At 43.3% G+C, this 22,443-nt stretch overlaps 1 protein-coding gene across 2 annotated transcripts in view; it reads right to left on the reverse strand.

Annotated features, from left to right (window-relative positions):
• IGLON5 (IgLON family member 5) overlaps positions 1-20,803 on the reverse strand; it is a 129,513-nt gene extending 108,710 nt beyond the window's left edge. Inside the window, exon 1 of one of the 2 annotated variants that reach the window (XR_006100795.1) lies at positions 20,547-20,803. Coding sequence is in view for 1 of the 2 variants with exons in the window: in XM_042440854.1 (XP_042296788.1) it covers positions 20,547-20,625 (79 nt within the window). In the remaining variant the exon portion in view is untranslated. The remainder of the gene's footprint in view (positions 1-20,546) is intronic. The other variant, XM_042440854.1, reaches the window with a different exon arrangement.
• Positions 20,804-22,443: the final 1,640 nt, after the last annotated feature.

Raw genomic sequence — 22,443 nt, forward strand, 5'->3', positions numbered from 1 at the left:
GGTTTTTGAATGGAGGTTAAGGGCCAGTGAATAGTTGTGTATTTGTAGCTCAGTTTGCAGCAAATGGAGTGAGTTGAGGACAAACAATAAAACAGGAGACACGTGCATGTAAGCAGCACTTATGTGCACATAAGTCTCTAACAGGATGCCAAACTATATGTGTTACTTTACAATCAAAATAATTTCAACCTTACAAGCATTCCAGTATTCTCTTAAAAGACCACTTCTATCATATATGATCATACCCTCCAACTGCCCTTATTAGACAGGGACAATATTGATTAATCCTCTGTCATCCCACTGTTACAACCAATTGAAAATGTTCCAGCTCCTCTCTCCTACTATTATTTTGTCCTTTGTCCTCAGCATATTTCAGTTGCTGCAAACTGAGCTTAAAGTACAAAAGTAGTTTGCACTCAATGAACTCTGCAAAGGGGGGGGGGGGGTGTCCCATCAGGCAAAAGCAAACTGCTGCAGCATCTCCTAGTTTGTGTGTTCTTCCTCACTCTTTACTTTTGCTGTTGTGATGTTGCTTGCCCACACATGCCCTGGTTTTCATCTGTGAAATGCTGGAGGGTATGTATGACTGCAAAGATGTAACACCATAACAACCCTAGAAGTATAAACCCAAGCCCTAGTTAGACCAGATTCCCGCAGTGGCTAACCAAATCTTCCAGGCCTTCAAGTAGAACATGAGGATAAGACCTCTCCTGCGATTGTTCCCCAGCAATTGATATTCAGAAGCATGCTGCCTCAGATCTTGGAGACGGTGTGCTGAAAAATGTGCGGTCGGGGCCCAACGAAACTTCAGCAGCCAGGAAGGGAGTTCATGTTTGGAGCCTTTAAACCTATGTTCAGGGCCTCAAAGGTTGGAAGCATGAGTGTTTAAAAAAGCAGAGAGGAGATTTGGAACAAAGTCCTGTTGATGCCCTCCATTGGCAGTGACATTTTCCCTCCAGGGTCACACAGTGGCGGTGAAGGAAAGCAGGCAAAATCTGCTACCTCCTTTTTCTCCATTCTCTTATGTCCTTCATGGCCAAAGCTTTTCTTCCCCCACCATTGCTGGCATAGGTGCAGTTATGCCAGCTTAGTACACTGACAAAATTTTTGGCCACAGTGTTCTGTGATGTTCTTTGCCCTTCCTCATAAGAAGCAGGATGAATTATGCAAAACAGGGGAAGCAAAGTGAATCTCTTTCATTTGCATTATTTATACAGGGTGCAGAATTTTGCCTCTCTGGCCACAGAAATTAAATTACTTTGGCTCATTACTCAAACTGAGAGTCAATCCATGAATTCAGATAAATCACATTGTACGGAGTTTCTGGGACAGTACTTGTCTTTTCTTTTCTTTCAGCTAGAAGTGGGAAACGGTATCTTTCAAAATGCTTCGGCAAAGGAAAACCTCTCTGGATGTCTAGGCCTAGCATAACCAGACTCTGACATGTGCAACCCACCTACCCCAGGTAGTGTCATAAATGGTACAGTCCTGAGAAATGTGTATCATATGGCACCAGATGCTGTCTGATCTTAGATGGTTAGTAAACCATGGTTAGTACTTGGATGGGAGAATACCAATAAATACCAGGTGCTGTAGGCTACATTTCAGAGGAAGGAGCTGATAAAACTACCTCTGAGTACAGTATTCCTTTCCCAAGAAAACCTTATGAAATTCATGGGGTTGCCATAAGTTGACAGATGACTTGAAGACATATACTAACATAAAGGGATTGGCCCTAAGCCACATGACACACACAATTTAAGATTTTCCTGAATTTCTTGAGCTCCAGTAACTGTCAGGATTCTATATCTATTGGCTATTTATACTCTGACTAGCCACCTTGAATTTTAACACTTTCACCTCATGATATATCCCGACAAAAGGGTCCTATTTCAAATTAAAATCAACTTAGACAGCCAAACCAAACCCATGTTGCATCACTGCATTTCCCTTCCCCTAGCCTCTATCTATCTTTAGGGATTTGTGGGCCAAGTCTTTCTGATCTGTGACACTATCACAAGTGTTCCTTCCAAAATCACTTCTGTGCCATTTCCCTCCGCTCATTTACACTTTTACAAAATTCCAGACAAATATTTTGTCCTGGAATACTTATCCCGCATGCATTGTTTATTGCACAATGGACATCTGTACATGTATTTTATTGATGTGCATTTCTAAAGTATGGGCTGTTGTTGTCGCCACTGTCATTGTTTTGTGCCTTCAGGTCATTTCTGACTCATGGCAACCCTTAAGGCAGTGGTTTCCAACCTGTGGGTCCGGACCCCTTTGGGGTTCGAATGACCCTTTCACAGGGGTCACCTAAGACCATCGGAAAACACATATTTGCATGTAGCAATGAAAATAAATGTATGGTTGGGGGTCGTCACAACATGAGGAACTGTATTAAAGGGTCGCGGCATTAGAAAGGTTGGGAACCACTGCCTTAAGGCAACCTATCATGGGGTTTTCTCGGCAAGATTTATTCAGAGGGAGTTTGTCATTGCCTTCCTCTGATGCTGAGAGGATGTGACTCGCCCAACGACAAAAGTTAGTATTTTGTGATTGTAACTAGCCTTGATCCTCTGTGAGAGGCAGGCTGTAAATAATAATAATAATAATAATAATAATAATAATAATAATATCCCATAGACAAGTATTAATTTAAACCCTGCTCTCCCAGTCCTAGTCCAAAACTCAAGTCATTACACCATATGTTGCCAATTCCTGAAAAACAAAACAGCTTTGCTTCCCTCAACCCTCCAAGCCTCCAACATCCCTCAGAGACACTCAAACAGTCTGGAGGTTTCATTGGCAATGGTACTTTCATTGGCGGTGCAGGGGTACAGTTGCCTATTCCTGGCCTATTGCATGGATCTCTTCGAAGATCTGGCCCATCTTAATAGAGGTGGGACTGCAGGCACAAACCATCTTCTCGCCTATACACATGGATATTTTGAAAAGTGTGATTAGAGCTTATGCCTTCCAAGGAAGCTGATCCGCCACTGCTTCTCTCCTCATTACAGAACGGCACAGACGCTTCCAAGGAATTCCCTGGACTCTGGATTGGAAAGGCACTGGACAAAGCCATCCGAAGCTTAGCACACTTTCTTTTGTGCTGTGCTGTTCTTGGCCAGGTAAACTCCGGCTGCTCCATCAGCTTGTTTCTCCATCTGGCTCTCGGCTTTGTTTACACTCCGCAAGACACCCTTCAAGAATCCTTTTTGGATGACCTTTCATCTCCGCTTCTCCTGCTGTCACTGGCAACCTCATCTGTCATTTCCCCTTCCATCCCTTTGCACAAATTATGATGACATTGGTTACCATCCCTAGCCGCTTGGCTCCGGAGGCTGGTTCTCTTGTCCAGAAAAGAAAGATCCAGCAATGCTTATATCAACTTACTGTCATTTGTCTTAAGAGTGGGCTTAAAAAAAATCAAAGGTGGGGTGCTTTTATATCAGCATCTAAGATCCAGCTCTAATACTACAGTAGCAGGGATGTCCTGCTATAAATACAAATGTCCTTTTGGGTACAGCAAAAGCCACATCTCCCTGCTGAATACCAGACTGGCTCAATCCTTATAACACCTTTGATCAAAGCTCCTATTTGTCACTATTCTTGTCACAGTCGCCTTTGCCTTAAATGTGGGTTCTGGAGGAGAATGCCTCCAGAGCAGGGATAAAAAAATCTATCAGTTTCTCTTTCTACCCATTTTAGATGTTTTTAAAGCTCTGTTTCCCACCCACACAGTTGGTAAATTCTTCAAAACAGGCTGAAGTGAAGTAAATTTGCCACCAAGCCAATTTAAAAATGCATCTAATACCCAACAACTGTCCTGATTTTGCAAGGCCGGTTATGATAGACTCAGTCAAAGAAACCACAGCCATGAATCTGCAAGAGCTAAGCAGGGTATCTGAGGATAGAGAGACTTGGAGGGCTCTCATGCATAGGGTCGCCATGGGTTGAAGTCAACTCCAAAGCAGTCAAAGGCTTTTATGGCTGGCATCCATAGTTGTTTGTGGGTTTTTCGGGCTATGTGGCCATGTTCAAGAAGAGTTTCTTCCTGACGTTTCACCAGCAGCTGTGGCTGGCATCTTCAATTATTTTAATAATTATATTAACTTTTTAATAAACTAAGGGGATTTAGGGAAGTAATGTGAAAGAACCACAAACAGGAAAGCTGGAAACCATTGCTTCCCTATTTAGTGTGTATACATGATTTTTAAGTTTCTTTTGTTATTAGTTAGACGTGTTTCCTTGTATGTTTCGTAGATATAGAAAATTAGAGTATGGGTTTTTCAGGCTATGTGGCCATGTTCTAGAAGAAGTCTTCTAGAACATGGCCACATAGCCCCAAAAAACCCACAAAAAACTATGGATGCCGGCCACGAAAGCCTTCAATTCCACATTTGATTGTGTTTCTTGGTTTGTTTGAATGCAAATGTTTTACACACACACACAAAGCAACCATCGCACAACAGTGGATAGCAGCTATGTAGCAATACCACAACAGACATTTGTATTTAGCACCTCAGCTCCTTCCTTTTAAACTATCGTATTTCTAGCCCTCAAGAACTAAAGCTGTATGTATAAATTCTCATTAAACCTCTAAAGCCAGGTGCAAGGCAGATGGGGAGTCAGGGTTTCAGCATCCTGCATAATGACCGTCACCCTGCGCCATGACTGGTATAAGTGGAATAAATTAAGCATAGTGAACCAGCGCATGCAAAAATATGTTTAATTTCAGAAGTTTTTCATAAGTCCATAATCTGACCCATTTTGTGAAGAATGCTAATTTTTTGGAGGAGAGGTAATACTGAGTGCATGAAGCCCTGGATGTGATCAGGGTTTCACATATTGTGATTTACAGTTCTAAAGTCTTCGGCAGGATCTCTGCTTTGATCTGAGCCAAGAAGCAAGTTTCTAGATCTTATGGTTGTTGAGTAACACCTCTGGGAACTTCGCCTTTCTTCCCACTTTGCCCCCAAACACACATACTCAAAGCTTGACTCAGATAAAGAGAATGCACTATGTAAAACGAATGTATGGAGAAACTAGCAGTGTGCATGATTTATTCAGTTTGCAGAAACCGGGTTTCTTGGTTACAGGATTAGATCTTTGATTTTTGACACAGAGTGGGGCAAGGGGTTTTCACAGTGGCCTTTATTGACTGCTTGCGATTCATACGCTGCTTATACAGCTTCTTTATTGCCACATCTAAACCCAAGGAGCATATCTAGGAAAGTAAAAGAGCTGTCTGAAACAAAGAGAATTAAAGGAGGGTCAAATGTTTTCTGCTGAGGTTTATACATCTTGGTCTGGCTAGTCATGTTCTTTGAAGGTTTCCCGTGAACAACTCTGATTATAGATTGACAGCCTGTGATTGACAGCTTGCTATACTCCACTGTTGGCTTGGGAACCATGTGCACACTCTGTGAGGCTTTACCAAACACTCCCCAAAAAACGTTTCCAACACATTGGATAGGTTTGGGATTTGGGGAATGGAGACCCCCCTCAAAAAAATGAACAAACTTGAGAACCTTTTCAAGTCACATTTTTAGCAATTAAACAATCCCCCCTTTTTACAATTCTCTATAATTGTAATCTAGTTCTATATCCAAGAATATAATGATGGGGGGATTTATAAAATGAATGTATTGTCCCCCCCATCAAGTAAGAATTGTACTCCGTTTGAAATATCCCTTCAGTCCCCAGAACCCATGCATTGCAGTAGCTAGAAACCTCAGCTGAACATTTAGAAATACAATTTAGCATTCCAAAAGAAGGAGCAGTCAAAGTGAGCAAAGGAATGCGAGCATAGAAAAGATAAGAGTACTCAGTGTTAATGATTTTCAATATCTCATTCTCTGCAATACCTTCATTTTGTCCCCGGCTCCCCAGCAGCTACCTCCTTGGCTTTGCCACTCCAGTAGTGACCTGATCTCAAGACGGAGATTATGCTGTGACATAGCAAGATGCACTATGGAGCAAGGTGACCCTGTAAAACTAGTGTGGGTGGATAGTTATGGGGGGGACTTCCAACCCCCAGATCCACTGCGGGCTGCAGCTCCCCATCCCACCCAAACTGGATCTACTACTATTAAAACACCTCCAGCCAAAAAGGGATGGAAAGAAGAAGAAAAATCTTCCCAGTTGTATTCCATTTCTATTCTTCTTTGGTCACTTGGAATATTGTGTCCATTTCTGGGCACCATGGTTCAAGGATACTGACAAGCTGGAACATGTCCAAAGAAGGGTGGCCAAGATGGTCAAAGGTTTGGAAACCAAGCCTTATGAGGGATGATTGAAGGAGTGGATAAAAGACCAAGAGGTCTAAAGATGGAATATCTTTAACTATCTGAAGGGATATCACATAGAAGATGGAAGACTGTTTTCTGCTGCTCCAGAGAGCAGAGCATGGACCAATGGATACAAATTATAAAAGAGATTCCACCTAAATATTTGGAAGAACTAAATATTAGTAAGAGTGGACAGTGGAACTGATTGCCTCAGAGGGCAACAGACCCTCTTTCTTTGGAGATCTTTAAACAGAGGTTGGATGGACATCTTTCAAGAATGTTTCAGTTTAGTATTGCTGCATTGCTGGGAGTTGGACTAAATGATGTCCCTTCCACCTCGGAGGAGTTTATCACACGGGAGGTTAAGTACTTAAATCCCACGCAGAAATAGGATTTAAATCCCAGAGAAACCCTGCAAAAGCAGGAGTGTTTTCAGACACGTTGGGTGTCATTGAGCATTAATGCCAAAATAACTTGCAGAGAAAGTGGACAAAATTGGCTGCTTTTTACTTTTGGGACGATCCCGAAAGTAAGAAGTAGGTGATTTTGTCCCTTTTCTCCATGGGTTAATGCCAGATTAATGCTCAATGCCCTCGGCGTCATGTGAAAAGGATCCCGCTTTGTGGGATTTGTCCACTTTCTGTGCGCATTAATGCCTGATGTCGTATGGAAACGATCCCACTTTTGTGGGACTGTCCCATTTTAAATCCCGTTTCTGCACAGGATAAACCCTATGTGATAAACTCCTAAGACTCTGTGATTCTGTTATTCTATTTTGCATGAGCTTTCACAGAATCTACTTGTTCAGATGCATTGATGAAAGAGAACATAGAGGCCACAGGCATTTAAGCATAGTTGCATGGTTGTAGAGTTAGGACCAGAGTGTGATGGAATACAAAAATTACAAATTGTGGCCTTGGCTCTAAATCTTCAATGTGATGTGTGAACTGATACAGGTCTAAAGCCATTGTAAAGTAGCTATGTTTGTTAACTAGTTTTAATTGTATGGATAGTTAAATCAATGTTTAATGCATTTGGTTCATTTTTTAGCTGTGCTTCTTTTAACTGTTGTAAACCAACTTGAGTCTCAGACTAGAGAAAAGGTGGAAAATAAATGCAGCAACAACAACAAACAAACAACAATAACAACAATGTTGTTGTTGACCAGAAGAAACCAAGACGGGAGAAGAATGGGAAAAATCAACCAATGGATCAATCAATATCCCACCATCTCCCAAAATGGAGGAAGAAAGGTCAATGATACAGAATACGTGAAATGGCAAGAATTCTGAGCAAATACATATTTTACTGCAGAAGGTCCATTTGCTTGTATGAATAATGGTTCCACACTATTTATTAAAACGCACACATCCGCACACCAAAAGCATTCATAATTTGGCGTTGTCAGCATGTCCAGAACTACAGAGCAGCGCAAAGGGAATAAAGACATGTTTACTTTGAACTTAGATGAAAGTTTCTGGGAAATCCAGAACACAGCTTCGGTAACATCCTTACACAGCCAAGCCATTTCGACCGTAACTATAACAACACCAGGAATGAAGCTCACAAGGGCAGGCATGGCCAGGATCCAGCCGCGTACTCCAGGCGCACCCAAAGGCCTGGGTACATCCAGTGGGATTTTGCTTTCTCTTTGAAAAGCAGGCAGGTTCTCGCCCGAACCCTCTCCCTGCCAAAGCCATTTCACAGATTCGTTCTGAAATCCCTGCGGTGTCAAAAAGGAGAGAGAGAAAGAGAGAAGGCTGGCCATGCGTGGTGGCAAGCAGAAGCAGAGCCTGCTTTTCAGAAGCATCTATGCTTCTACAGTTCTTTATGAAACACAGTTAGTCACAGTTATAGTTCCAAGCTGCACTACTTAGTTACTCTTACAGTTACTACTTTTTTAAAAATTAAAAATAAAACTTTAGTCTTTCTCAAAAGCATTAATGTCAAACAGTAAGCTTTTCTAAAATGTAACTCACTGTTTCTCAAAAGTAACATGTAACTTTGGACCTGAACAGACAGGCCAAATTAAAGTTGCTTTGGGACACTTTGGAGGTATGCTGTTTAAATGGCACAAAGCATCTTAAGAGGCCAGAAGCTGCACCAAAACTGTGCTACAGTCCTTAGGGCTGGAGCATGGCTTTGGCACAGCTTCCGGACTCTTAGGATGCATGCATCATTTTAAACAGCATACCTCCAAAGTGATCCGAAGCAACTTTATTTTGGCTTGTCTGTTGAGGCCCATAGTTACACTTAAAGTTTGTTTTACAGAATAATCTGACGGTTGCATGGTAAAAACACACTCCTTCCTTCTACTTCGCCATCAGTTCAACAGCCACAACTGAGTGTGAAACAGCAGTGTAAACCTCACTCTAGCAACTGACTCATACAATACCAATTTAGTGAGGTGCACTGCCGTAACTACTGTAACATAACAATTACAGAAAAGAGGAGAGACTTTAAGTTACAATTGTTAATTTGTCTTAGTTATTGGAGAAAATAATTAGTTATAAGACATTAGATAATTGTATGCATAAATTTGCAATACATTTGTAATGACTGACTTGTTACTTGTAACTAGCGTGGCCAGCTGGCTGGAGGATTTGGAAAGTTACAGTACAAAAAGTAATTTCTGTTCAAGCTCTATTATACAGAATAACAGAAGATGATGTGACTGAATACCAGAAGAGCATTGTTGCATTTGTGTCTTGATTGTGGGCTTCTCCATACTCTCTAACATACCACAGACTGGGACACATAAAGGCAAGTAACTTCAGAGTGTGGTCAAGATGGCAAAACGTATTAATGAGGAAGAACTTCTCTGAGCCTACAGGGAAAGGCAAGACTCCATCCTCTGCTCTCCTCTCCCCACTGTTCAGTTAACTGAATGCAAACTACTTTTGCCCTGTGAACTCAGTTTGCAGCAACTGAAGTAAACTAAGGGGGAAAGCGGGAGATGGAGAGAGTAACCAGGACATTTGAAAAGCAGATGGAAAAAAGTGTAGCAACACCAGATTTATTGGGACAGCCCCTGCCAAATCAGGACAGTTGGAGTGTATGCTTCTCATAGATCATATAGTATTAGTACTGTTCTGCTAACAAGATGCTTGTGGGGCCAGCAGCTACATGGGGCCTTTGCTTCCCGTCACCCCCGATTCCTCTGGTTCCCCAGTCTCCCAATGTTTCCAGCCAAAAAGAACTACACTGGTCCAGATTCCAGTTATAGATTTAGTATTCAGGTACTACCACCAAAATGGCAAAAAGTAGAAGTAACTGGAAGTGATAAAACATCACTTCTGGACACTCAAAATGGCAGTTGCAGCATCACAGTGTGGGCCTCTGGGATTCTTGGGAAGCCAAAATTGTCTCCAAGCCCTACAGCATCCTCACCCTGATCCAGGCACTCCAAGAAGTGTTAGCATCTATCTCTCAGGTATCCTAGATTACTGTATATGCTCATGTATAAGTCTAGGAATTTAGGTCAAAAAATTGACCCCAAAAGCCTGCATCAACTTATCCATGGGTCAATGTAGATACTGTACATTAACTCGCATCATTTAAAGAAGGGAACCATCCCCTGGTGAAAGGAAAGAGTGTCATTTGTCCTGGAAGCACTGACCTCCCTCTATTCTCTTATCCATCCAGCCATTAAAATGAGCACAAAGTTATGCCTGCCAGGATTTTGTAAGTTCTTTGGCATTGTTTCCCTTTGCTTCATCATTTAGATCCTTGGTTACATGCCCTTAAGTTTTACCCTCGACTTATTATCCACGGGTCATATCAAAATCCATAATTTTGGCCCCCAAACCTGCCCTCGACTTATACATGAGGTCAACCTATAGTTGAGTATATATTTTGCTTGTCATCAGAGAAAGGCCATTCCCATCATATATAAAGCAGCACAGGATCTTTAATTTTCATGTTAGAACAGAACCCCCATTATCTAACTCAGATAAGTGTTTAAGAATAGTGTGGAACAGCAGCACAGATGATTGTTGTTACTGTTGTTGTGTACCTTCATGTTGTGTCTGTCTTCCAATTACCCTAAGGAGAACGTATCCTGGGGTTTTCTTCACAAGATTTGTCAGAGGGGGTTTCCATTGCCTTCCTCTGGGGCTGAGAAAGTACACTTGCCCAAGGTGACCCAGTGGGTTTCCATGGCCTAGTGGAAATTCAAATCCTCATTTCCCAGAGTCCAAATGATCAAACTACTATCTCACTCTGGATCTTACCTACTGTACTTAAAAAGTAACACTTGGGAGGCTTGCTGTATCACTATTCAAAAATAAGGCTGTTGCTCCTCCTTACTCAGAAAAGCAGCGAGTAACACCAACATTGGGTTTTAATACATTACCTTCCAGTTCTAATCCCACTACAATGCCCACCCTGTGCTACACAGTGGATTTTTACGAAGCATCGTGCAAAGGACAACCAGTTTAGTCTAAAAATGAGCAGATGAAAATCCCATTAATTGCAAGAAGGAACGCTTGTTCCAGTCAGTGCTCCAAATTGTGCTGATGAACAGAAAAACCTGTCTGTTGCTTTTATCCCAGCCAGGGGCTTTTGAATCTGCATACTTGAATCTTTAACTGTTTCTTGGTGGCAGGATACTACGACAGCCCAAGGCCTAAGCTAGTCAAATGAAAACAGCATGAACTGCTCCCAGGATTGACACAACGGTACAGATGCAAAGAACAACAACAGCAACAATGCAGTTCAGCATTCTGCTCTGTCTCAAGCATCATTCCCTATTTAAAATGTTTGGCTTCAGCTAGATTTGGGATTTACAGATCTGAGCGGCAGAAAAATTCTGAAGATGCCCATAGCCACAGATGCTGGCGAAATGTCAGGAAGAAACTCTGCATAGTTTCTCTGCTTGCTCATCCACACCAACGAAATCTAAAGCAAAGCTACTACTAGCACACTACAACAAGAGTCTCAAAGCAGGAGCAAATAACAACCCTTTCTGTTAACCATTGAGTGGCAGCAATGAAGGAAGAAAGCACCTCCCAAAGGACCATGCAAGCCCAAAACTATAGGCTGACTAACCATTTCTAGGAAGAGCTTTTAGAATTCGCAGCCAGAATGTTCCAGGGACTCACCAAACTACAAACTCCATTATTCCACAGTTAAAGTGGAATAACAGTGCTTTGCTGTTGAACAAGGAAGGAAGACATCATGATTGGAAAGAAGGAAATCTTTTAGGGACATTTGTCTGCTGATCTTCCAACTAAGGAACCTCTAGATAAGGTTTCAAAGAGTCCCAGGGTCTCTTGGAACAGAATTTTAAATTAGTAGATGATACCAACTCAACATAAATCAAACACTTTCTTGTTCCTACATTATCATCAAATCAATACTAAGCTTGCCAACCAACCAAGAGAGGGGAAAAAAAAAAACATCCCAGCCAGTATTTTTACTTCTGGGCTACTTGCCAGGTTTATGTTGATGGTGGTGGTGTAGTAAAGTTGAAATGTTTGAATAAACAGAAGCTGTGTAGCAGTTTCATTTGGTGTTTCATGTTCAAACTGTGATGCCTAGCTATTCGCTTTAAGGAACCCAGTTGCTGAGATCAATTCCAACAGAGCATTTTCTGAAGGACTACTTCTTCTGACACAAAAGTGGCTGGCCAAGACTTGAGATAGGACCTTCTTGGTAGCACCTGGAGCATGGGAATATTATTTTATTGTTTGCATTCTACCTTGGAGTGGCCAAAGTGCAGCCCTCGAACCTTCAATCTCCAGACCTTTCCTCTTTTTGGTAAAACATGAACTCCCTAAAATTGTCTTTTAGACAGGCCAGCAGTACCTCTGCATTGTGTAACATTAAAAGAAAAACCCCAGTTTTTCAATCCAGGAGTAGTCCAAAAGATGGCATACAAATATTTCTGTAAATTAAATACACTATTGTACGCATGGCAAAATGCAAGTGCTTTGCCTAAGATACTCCCAGTGTCTTCTGCTCCATGATCTGCATGGTCTGCCAGGCTGTGCTATGGCATACCCTTCAACGGTGAATCACCTGTAATCCATTTTTTCACCTGCTTTTAACATCTCCCATTCTTTTCCTCTCCTCCTCCCACTTTCTCCCTTTGCCCTCAATTTTCTTCAAGTCCAAAGTGTGAAGAAGCTGGGATTCAACTCATCAGTCGATAGAGAGGAGGGGATGTAGAGTCAGGCAAAAGCAAACTGCTGCAGCCTCTCCTAGCTTGTGTGATTTTGCTCATTCACAACTTTTACCATCTTGATCACACTTTGATGTTGTTACTTGGCCACATGTGCCCCAGTTTTCAATTGTCAAATACTGAAAGAGTATGCTGTGGTTCTTTGGCAATGGCATCTGTGAAGGTTATCTTCACGACAACATTGTCACTGCAGGTCTCCTTCATCCCCAATAGAACTGAAATATAGAGCTAGTACAGATGGGTGAGACCTTTTTGATTCACAATTTATCAACTAATTATTTATATATATAAGAGTGCCCCCAAATCTGCAAATTTCGCTATATTCAGAATGGAAATAATGTATACACATAAACACATAAGTCCTGAACAAAATTCCATTCCAACTTTAAATGCATCAAGGGCAGAAGGCCAGCAACGGAGACGGCTTGACAGTTAGATTAGTGCTACGCAAAGTAGTGGTCCAAGGACCAATCTGTTAGCCACTGGCCGCTGGCGTGGAGGATGCGTCCAAAGGCCCTTTAACATCACACAATTATAGCACTGTTTCTACTTTAACTGCCATGGTTCCATCCTATGAAATCTTAGTATTTGCAGTTTAAGGAGGGATACTTAGCATTCTTTAACAGAATACTGTATTGCCTCCTCATACTAACTCCCCCCCCCCAACTGGATTCCATAGGATTTTTGAACTGGATTCTTAGTGATATATTTATGTAGTATGAAAGGGCCCTATGGCAAAAATGAAGAGTCTGCTAGTGGGCATAATAAATACAGTGCTGGTCCCTGGCACACTGGAGAAAAGAACCTATTGGTCTCCCGCAACAAACAGCTGATGTAGTGCTGTGTTAGATAACAAAGGAGTGGGGGGAAATGGTCAAGGCAGATTGAGAAATGACTGAGGGTTTTCTCCATTTGCTTTTTTATTTTTGCATCTGTCATCACTGCAGAGGTACAGGCATCCATACCTGAACCCATTTCTCTCCCTCCCATGGTGTCTGAAAAGCTGAGTCAAACAGTGATAGCAGCCAGAAACCTGAGTGTTTTATTGCTAGATGAGGAGAGGGAGGGAAGCATAGTTAAACTACAGAATTGCTTTCCTCGAGATGTGGTGATGGTCTCCAAAGCACCGATGGTATTAAAACAGGATTAGACAGATTTATGGAGGGCCAGGCTATTAATGCAAAGGTGGGCAAATGCAGCTGAGATGGGGGCCAGTTTTCTCACACACACACACGCACACTTTGTTGTCAGCATTTTATTGACAAAAACCAGGACACATGTGGCAAAGCATCATCAGAGTGTGGTGAATTTGGCAATGTATTAATGAGGATGAATACACAAGCCAGGGACGTAGCCAGGATTTTGGGAATGGGGGAGTCCATACTAAGTGCCACCATTATAATGGGGCTTGGGTGCGGCGGCGCAGCAGCACACACCATTCATTTTATCTAACAGAAGGGGGGTCCGGACACCAAGAACCCCCCCTTGGCTACGTCCCTGCACAAGCTATGAGGCCTTGTACCACATTGATTTTTGCCTGAGCCTACTGGGAAAGGAAAGATCCCATCCACTGTTCTCTCCCCTCTGATGAGTTGAGTGCAAACTACTTTTGCACTTTGATTTCAGTTTGCAGCAACTGAGGTAAGCTGAGCACAAGGGGAGAAAAGGGAGGAGAAGAGGGGAAGCTAGGACATTTTAAAAGCAGCTGATTGCCGGGACTGTTTCTGACAAACTGGGAGAGCTGGAAGGTATGCATCCACCCATCCATGGGGTCACACCAACTGCATTCTTCATAACCCTAGAATGGCCAGTATCTTTCAATTTTGTTTTAGTTTTAAGTTGTTTTTCATTTGAAAAGGTAAAGGTTTTTGCAGAGAATTGGATCATCTGGCTGTGATTTTAAACAAAAATGGTAATCCAGTGGCTTTGGGGGTATTCTGGGGGACTGGGGGAGCTGAAAAGGAGGATTGAGACCTATTTGCCAAATGTCCCTCATGACTGTGCACAGTCCTGGTCATAATTGGAGATGGTTAGGAGTTTTATTCCAGTTCATTTAGGATCAGAACTTGCCAGAATTTGCAAACCTCTTCATACTGGGCATGAAAATAATGTGAGATGAAAAGAATCTGCAGTGGAAGAAACAGAAACTGGTAAATTCATTCTTCCAGGCCCCAAACGGTGAAAGTTTTTGAAGTCTGGCTTTGCATCCTTGCATATCTTAACCAGGTTCGTGCTGAATTAGGGTTGCCACTTCTTTTCTTCTGAGAGGCTCCTCATCTTCAACAGTTATGTGGCTGGCAGGCACAAACACAATCTTCGGTATGCTGGGAATAGCGATCTCTGTTAAATTTGGCCAGTGCAAATGGAAAGACTTTCATTTCTGAAGCATTTACTAGAATTTGCAAATGGCTTTATATTGAGGAGGGGGAAAAACGTGATGTTTTAAAAAATTCAAATGCAGGGAAGACCAAAACTAACAAATTTCCCCATCCATAGACTTAGCCCCTTTGATTTTGCCCATAACAGTCGTTGGGGAGCGGGGATAGCATTTTTGCTGTTTACTCTTCTTCTGCCAGCATTCACTAAAATCCACTCCCTGGCTTTACCCAGTGACCAGGATTTTTGAAATCAAAAGAGGACAAGTCTAATGGATACCATCGATAGCACAGAATCCCTAATGAGCACCGTTGATCTCATTGCTCAGATGTGTGCCATTTATCCAATGTTCAGGCTGCTAAATGTAAGAAAACAAACACAGCCAATAACACAGAGACAGCCGTCCTGCCATTAACAAACCATATTGGTGCTAACAATGCCAGTGGCTTGGCATCACTGTTATGCCCACATCATTGCTACCAAGGCAATCTCCAGCATTAGAGTGCTTGGTACAGTTACAGTACAGTACATGTTAGCGTTCGTGTTATGGAAAGGGTGCAGCGTAGCGGGTAGTACATGCCATTGGAATAGACAGCTACAAATTGAACATGAACAAATCTAGACTGGAGAACAAGAAGAAGTTCCTAGCCATTTGAGCTGTGAAATTCAAGGAGGTGGGGGAAAGTGTCTTCCTGGAACCATGATTTTAGAAGAAGCTGAAGGAAGTTAGATAAATTTAGGGTTGAGCCTCCCAGCTGACTTTAGGGAATTAAGGCAGTTGGATAAATGTGAGGTTGATTATCTGAACTGCTTTTCTTATGAGTCAATGCCATAAGGGGAAAAAATTCTTTCATTTGGGCCAGCTTCCCAGGTTGGAGAAGAGAGAGACAAAAGGATGAGATCTGAGTATTCTGCAAAGTCCTGCAGAGTTATGACGCAGAAGAGAGCAAAGACAGTTCTCTGCTGTTCCAAAGAGAAGGACTAGATTGAATGGTCTTATGTTAAAGAAGGAAGATTTTGGTAGAATATTAAAAAAAATGTCATGATAAGAGCAGGTAATCAAAGAAACTATTTACTCGATGGGTTCTATGTCCTTCACTTGAGTTCTTCACATAGAGATTAAGTAGTTGTCTTCTGGAGATAATCTGGCTCTGGCTTTCCTGGCAAGGAAATGGATTAGATGGATTAGATAGCATTTTATTGTAATGTATTTTTGCTGTTGTAACCCGCCCGGATTCCTAGTGATTGGGCAGGCTATAAATAAATAAATAATAATAATAATAATAATAATTATCATCATCATTATTAGCATACCTCTCAATGCTAGTTGCTGAGGAGAAGTAACAGAGTAAGTCCCCTTCAGGCCTCACTTATTTGTTCTGCAATGTGTCAAGCCAGCCTCTGTTGGAAACCGAATGCTAGGGAGATTATCGCATGTGTATTTTTGCCCAATCCTGGCACGGTTGGGCATGGCCTTCAAAGCATGAAAACAGATCTTATCACATGCCTTTTTGTCCAACTCAGCCACATCGCATACCTGATCCAGACCCTTTGCATAATTTTCGAATGATGGGAAAGTATCATAGGTTTGAAAATTATGCCAGGAGTCCAGATCAGGTGCATGATGTGGTTGAGTTGGGCAAAAAGGTGTGCAATAAGATCCATTTTCAAGCATTCAAAACCATACCCATCCCATGTCCGGAATGGGCGAAAATACACATGTGATAATCTCCATGGTGAAGTAAAGCTTTGGTTTCAGCCACAGGGCTTTTCCTTATCTTATCTGAACCCTTGAAAGAAATTTCAAACTTAGTTCCATCTCATTTCTAGGGGACTGTCACCAGTATTGTCAAGTCAACCTTGGGTACGGGCTCCTAACATTTGTCCAGAGTGGTATTCTCTGGTCCAAGCCAGTTAGGATGCTGCCACACATGCTGGTTTCCAACACCTCTGCTACTGTGTTGATGGGTCTTGCCAGCCACACCAAGCCTACGTCAAAATCTGAGCCCTAGTTCCTGCTCAAGGTAGGTGTTTGGACAGCTTGCTTACTACGTATGTGGAATATATGCTATATATCATTATGGCCATGATCATCAGAATCACGATCATAATTATTTTATAACTACTGCCATTACAAAAGCAGCACCAACATCTTAACAGCAGCACTATTAAGAGGAGCTCAATGGTATAATGATGGATTTTGTATTCATGAGATGACATCAGTTTCCAACACTTCTAGTTAGTCAAACTTATGGGAGCACAGAACAATGTCCTGTATCAGGTCAGAAAATTTATTGTATAACCCAGTATTATCCACTGTAAATGGTTCTCTCTCTTGCTGTCAACAGACTGTTTGTGACCAGAAAATACCAATATTTAACCTGAGGAAGTATAGCCTTTACCACTGTGCTACAATCCATCCCCTTAAAAGGGCTTCAGGTACAAGGTCTATGAAGGGGCAGGTTTCAAGCAACTGGAGCATCCTCTGCATTCAGCATGGATGGCACTGGGTTGAATGTATCCCTGGTTTGTCTTTTATCACCTCCATCATCCAGACCTCAACCTCACCACTGCAAGTCCTACCCTACAGCTGCCAATCCTATGGATGTCAAATCTCACCAGGGCCCAGCGCTGCCAATGAAACTGCTTGTTCTGATGACGCCACCACTTCTAGCCCTCACCAAAAGTGGTTGGTTGGTTGGCGAGGCCGCACTATCAGCCAATGAGAATGCCCCTTTCAAAAGAAGACCAATGCCAGAACACTTGCTCTCCATGCAAAAGGAGAGCATGGTTTGATCCCTGGCACATTTCAGTGTTAAGAGATTGGCAGAAAGTCTTGAGATAGGCCTTGCAGGAAAAGACAGCTCCTACTCAGTTACTTATGTATCTGTATTAGTTTCCTGCAACGAAACGGAACCACCAGGCATTCTGAAGCACCTTAAAGATGAAGAGATGTGTTGTCAGATGTATCTGAGAAAGTAAATGTCAAAGCTGGCGCTGCAAATACATTTGTTTCCCTTTAAGGTGCCATATGACTCTTAGATGTTCACACTAAGAATGCCAATCAGACTCCTTTTAATACCATCCACGGAACAATAGTTATAACAGGACTTCAGAACCAGCCTTGGCTCAGGCAAGGTATGACATGGTCATTCAAATGATGCTTTTGAAAATGTTACCAATATTAATGCTTTCTGACACACTGACATCTGTAAATCTGGAAAGACAGAGAGAGAATTCATTGGTCTCCCTGCCTCCCCTCTTCCATAAAGCATAGGAAAAACTAATCAAACAAGCAAATGCATAACTAATATATAGGGTTTGCTACTACAGGTTATGAAGACGCCTGTTAGCTTAGGATGGGTTTTAAGAAAGGTGTAGACAAATCCAGAGAAGACAGACCCATGGATGGCAGCTCATCCCGATGACAAGAGCTTCCCCCGTCAGAGGGAATATACCTTCAAATGCCAGGTGCTGGGGAAAGAGAGGCAGAAGATGTCCTGCTGGAAACAACATTAGTACTAGACCAGATGGGCCTTTGTTCATTTCCAGCAAGGTTCTTGTGATGTGCTTAATTCAATAAGGCCGACTCTGGCATTTCGAAATGCCAGCCTTCATATCACCACCATCAGCAACTCCACCAAGCCAAGCCATTCCAGGAGAAACACCGTAGCCCTCCATAACCTCGCCAGCCCCAGCCAATGCCAACAACTGCACCAAAATAGCCATGGTGGCGTCTGCAGCACTCTTGATATTACAAAGTCATGCCAGTGTCCATGCTCCCCACAGGTTCTCCCTGTGACAACCCTAGCCTTGACTGCCTCCCTCCACCCTTCAAGACCAAGGCTGCTGCTGCCCTGAGATAAACACCAGAGAAAAAGGGATGGTGTTTTGGAAGTGTGATAGGGAGGTGAGTGTGCCAAGAAAGAGAGCAGAGGACTGTAGCCCAAGCAGATGGATCTTGCGTGCATTGACTTAGAAATAAGTCCAGCTGAGTTCAATAGGGCTTCCTTTCAGGTAAGTGTGGGCACAGGGTTACAAGCTTGATTCCCCCAAAGGGACAATTGGGGCCACAGTCCCCCTACACATCTTGGTGTGTCTCTCGCCTCCTGTCCCTTCCATGTATCCTCTGGGGCCGTCTCTGTCTTGATAAATATTCCAGTTGTCATCACCATCACGATTATCTAAATCCCCACCTCTCCCCAGTTTCATCTCTCTCTCCCTCCCCTCACTCAACAGACATACACACAGACACACACCGCACAAGTCTCTGTCAATTTGCCACACAAACAAATGCATCCTCCCAGCAAGGAACACACGTACAAACCTTTCGTTCCCAAACCCATGGTCTCTTATTTCGCCTTTTCCTCTATGACCATCCATCAATATATTATGTACACATCCCCTCCTGTTTCTTTCTCGACTGACACAGTGTGCCCTGTGTTTTCTCTCCACTGTACAACCCTTTGCAGATCTTTCCACAGCTTGCTCTCAGGTCCCATTTACATCCTGTGGCAGGAAAAGGAGAGCAAATGGAGTGTGCACAGACTTGTGTGTTGTCTACACACAAATACACATGCATATATAACCATGAAAGTATGCCTATCTTCACATACCATCTGGTATGCCTGTCTTCCCATGCCATCCAACAAGCACCTAAATGAGTGCGGAGGAGCCTGAGGGTGCATCTGCACTGTTGAAATAATGCGCTATGACACCACTTTAACTGCCGTGGCTCCATGCTATGGAATGCTAGGATTTGTTACCAAGCTCTGGTGCCTCAACCCACTGCAAATCCCAGCCTTCCATAGCCTGATTTGTGATGGCGCCAGAGAATCCGGTTTGGCACCACTTTAACTGCCACGGCTCCATGCTACAGAATTCTGGGATTCGTTGCCAAGCTCTGGTGCCACAGCCAACTACAAATCCCAGGTTTCCATAGCCTGGAGCCATGACAGTTCAAGTGGCGTCAAACCGGATTATTTCTGCAGTGGGGATCTACATTGGGAAGGTGGTAGCCAAACTGGGCATGTGGTTATTGTGATATCTCATCTGGATGCCTATGGCACACATCAGCAAAAGAAGACACATCAGTTGGTGAAGGAAAAAAAGAGGGGGTGAAGGAAAACGCACAAATACACACATATACATCACTCAGGACAACCCCAGGATACCACATTTGTGACACACTGAGCCCAACCGACTGCCTCGACCCAGAGGTGCGATGCTGCAACGGTGCAACCTTTGTGGCAACGCCACACAGCCAGGTCTCCCTGTGGTGCGAGAGACATCCACCACAAGGCACACAGGAGAGAGAGAGATGTGTGGCCAGGTGCGCATTGCATAGTCCATCCCCACAACATTCCTAAACCCCCTTCCAGCAGATGTCCTCACCCCAAAGGAGGACAAGGCCCTTCCAAAAAAAAATGTAGGACCTGGCAGAATAATAATAATAATAATAATAATAATAATAAACCCTCACAGAAATGGAATCCATCCATGCTTCTGTGCCATGCTCCAATGCAAAACCCATGCTTCTAAATGGGAAAAAAAAGCTCATGCTCCTGAGCCAATGTTTAGAAATGGAGGACACTTGGGGCCATTCCTCCTGGTGGGGATGGAGGACAAGTCCTGGAAAATGAGGACGGAATCCCAGTGCCACTGCCAACACCACCAGCAACATGCCCTACCTGGCCAGAGGAAGAGCATCCCCATCCTGCAGAGCAGCGTGCCTGGGAAGAAGACGAAGAAGCAGCAGCAGCAGCTCATGCTTCTGGAGAGATGCTCAGGGACTGGGAAGAGGAGGAATTCTTCTTCTTCTGCAGCAGCAGCGGCGGCTGGAGGCGATCGCGGGATGGAGGCAGTGATGATGGAGGAGGAGGAGGATGGTCCAGGCTGGCTCTCGCATCTCAGCCTTGCTGCAGCTCAGCAGGGAAGGGAGGGGAGGGGGGAGCCTGGATGAAAATTCTGACGGACAGCTGGGCACAGAGAGGGAGGGATAGAGAAGGGGGCGGGGCCATGGGGGCCAATCAAGAGAGGGGAAAAGGCTGGCTATGCAAATGAAGCTGGAGGGGGAGCACCAATGGGGAGGGGGGCAGAGGAAAGTGGGAGGGGCGTGGGGAGATTGGAATGGGGGGGACTGATTTATGAGGGGCTCTTTGTTACTGCAGCAGTGCTGGGGGGGAGGGAAGGAGGGGGGACCCACAGGAGCCCATAGAGCTAGGAAAAACTAGACACCCCCCCTTTAAAAAAAATCCTCAAAGAGGGGAAATGAACCCACAAAAATCTAATTTCTTTCTTTCTTTTCTCCCTCCTCACTTTCTGTGCCCTCCAAAGTCACTCCCCAGCTTCCTCTGTCTCCTCCACATGGCTGCTTTCAAAGCACTTTAAAAAAAACCCTTCATTCTTTATATATATATAAAACCACACACACATTCAGCACAAAAAAAATAAGGTACTTAGAGCAGAAAAACGAAATGCATAGATATAGGATGGGAGAGGGGGCAACACCTGGCTTAAGGAGACTTATAGGTGTGAAAGGGATCTAGGAGTCCAAGTAGACCACAGGTTGAATGTGAGCCAAGAGTGTGCTGCGGCAGCTAAAAAGGCCAATGCGATTTTAGGCTGCATCAATAGAAGTATAGTGTCTAGATCAAGGGAAGTAATAGTGCCACTCTATTCTGCTCTGGTCAGGCCTCACTTGGAACATTATGTCCAGTTCTGGGCACCACAATTCAAAAAGGACATTGAGAAACTGGAGCGTGTCCAAAGGAGGGCGACCAAAATGGTGAAGGGTCTGGAAACCATGTCCTATGAGGAACGCCTTAGGGAGCTGGGGATGTTTAGCCTGGAAAAGAGAAGGTTAAGAGGTGATATGATAGCCCTTTTTAAGTACTTGAAGGGATGTCATGTTGAGGAGGGTGCAAGCTTGTTTTCTGCTGCTCCAGAGACTAGGACCTGGAGCAATGGATGCAAACTGCAGGAAAAGAGATTCCACCTCAACATTAGGAGGAACTTCCTGACAGTAAGGGCTGTTTGACAGTGGAAGACATTGCTCCCTCAGTCTGGTGACGTCTCCTTCCCTGGAGGTCTTTAAGCAGAGGCTGGATGGCCATCTATCGGGGATGCTTTGATTGAGATTTCCTGCATGGTAGGGAATTGGACCGGATGGCCCTTGCGGTCTCTTCCAACTCTATGATTCTATGAAGATTTTTAAAAAGGAATACAAAATACAGTTAAAAGATGCAGTAGTGAAGTACAAAGATGCAAAACTCACTATGCTCTCTAAGGCAGCAAAGGTATTAGCGCAAATCACAGGAGAATGAATATTTTATTACTGTGGAGTTTATCACACATTGTGTGAAAACACATTCTACCCTCTTTACCATTTTGGTAATAAACCCTTATCACATTAATGTCAGCTTTGTGTGAAAATTTGCACGCTTTTGCGCAATGTAGACGCTTTAATACTTTAACAGGATAGTGGCACATATGGTCCCTGTGTGACAAACCTTTCTGTGTCACTTTGTAGTTTACTATGGCATCTTTTAACTGTATCCCTTTTTTTAAATCTTTCTGGTCAGTGAC

Source organism: Sceloporus undulatus, chromosome 9, assembly GCF_019175285.1.
Source record: "Sceloporus undulatus isolate JIND9_A2432 ecotype Alabama chromosome 9, SceUnd_v1.1, whole genome shotgun sequence".
Taxonomy (NCBI): domain Eukaryota; kingdom Metazoa; phylum Chordata; class Lepidosauria; order Squamata; family Phrynosomatidae; genus Sceloporus; species Sceloporus undulatus.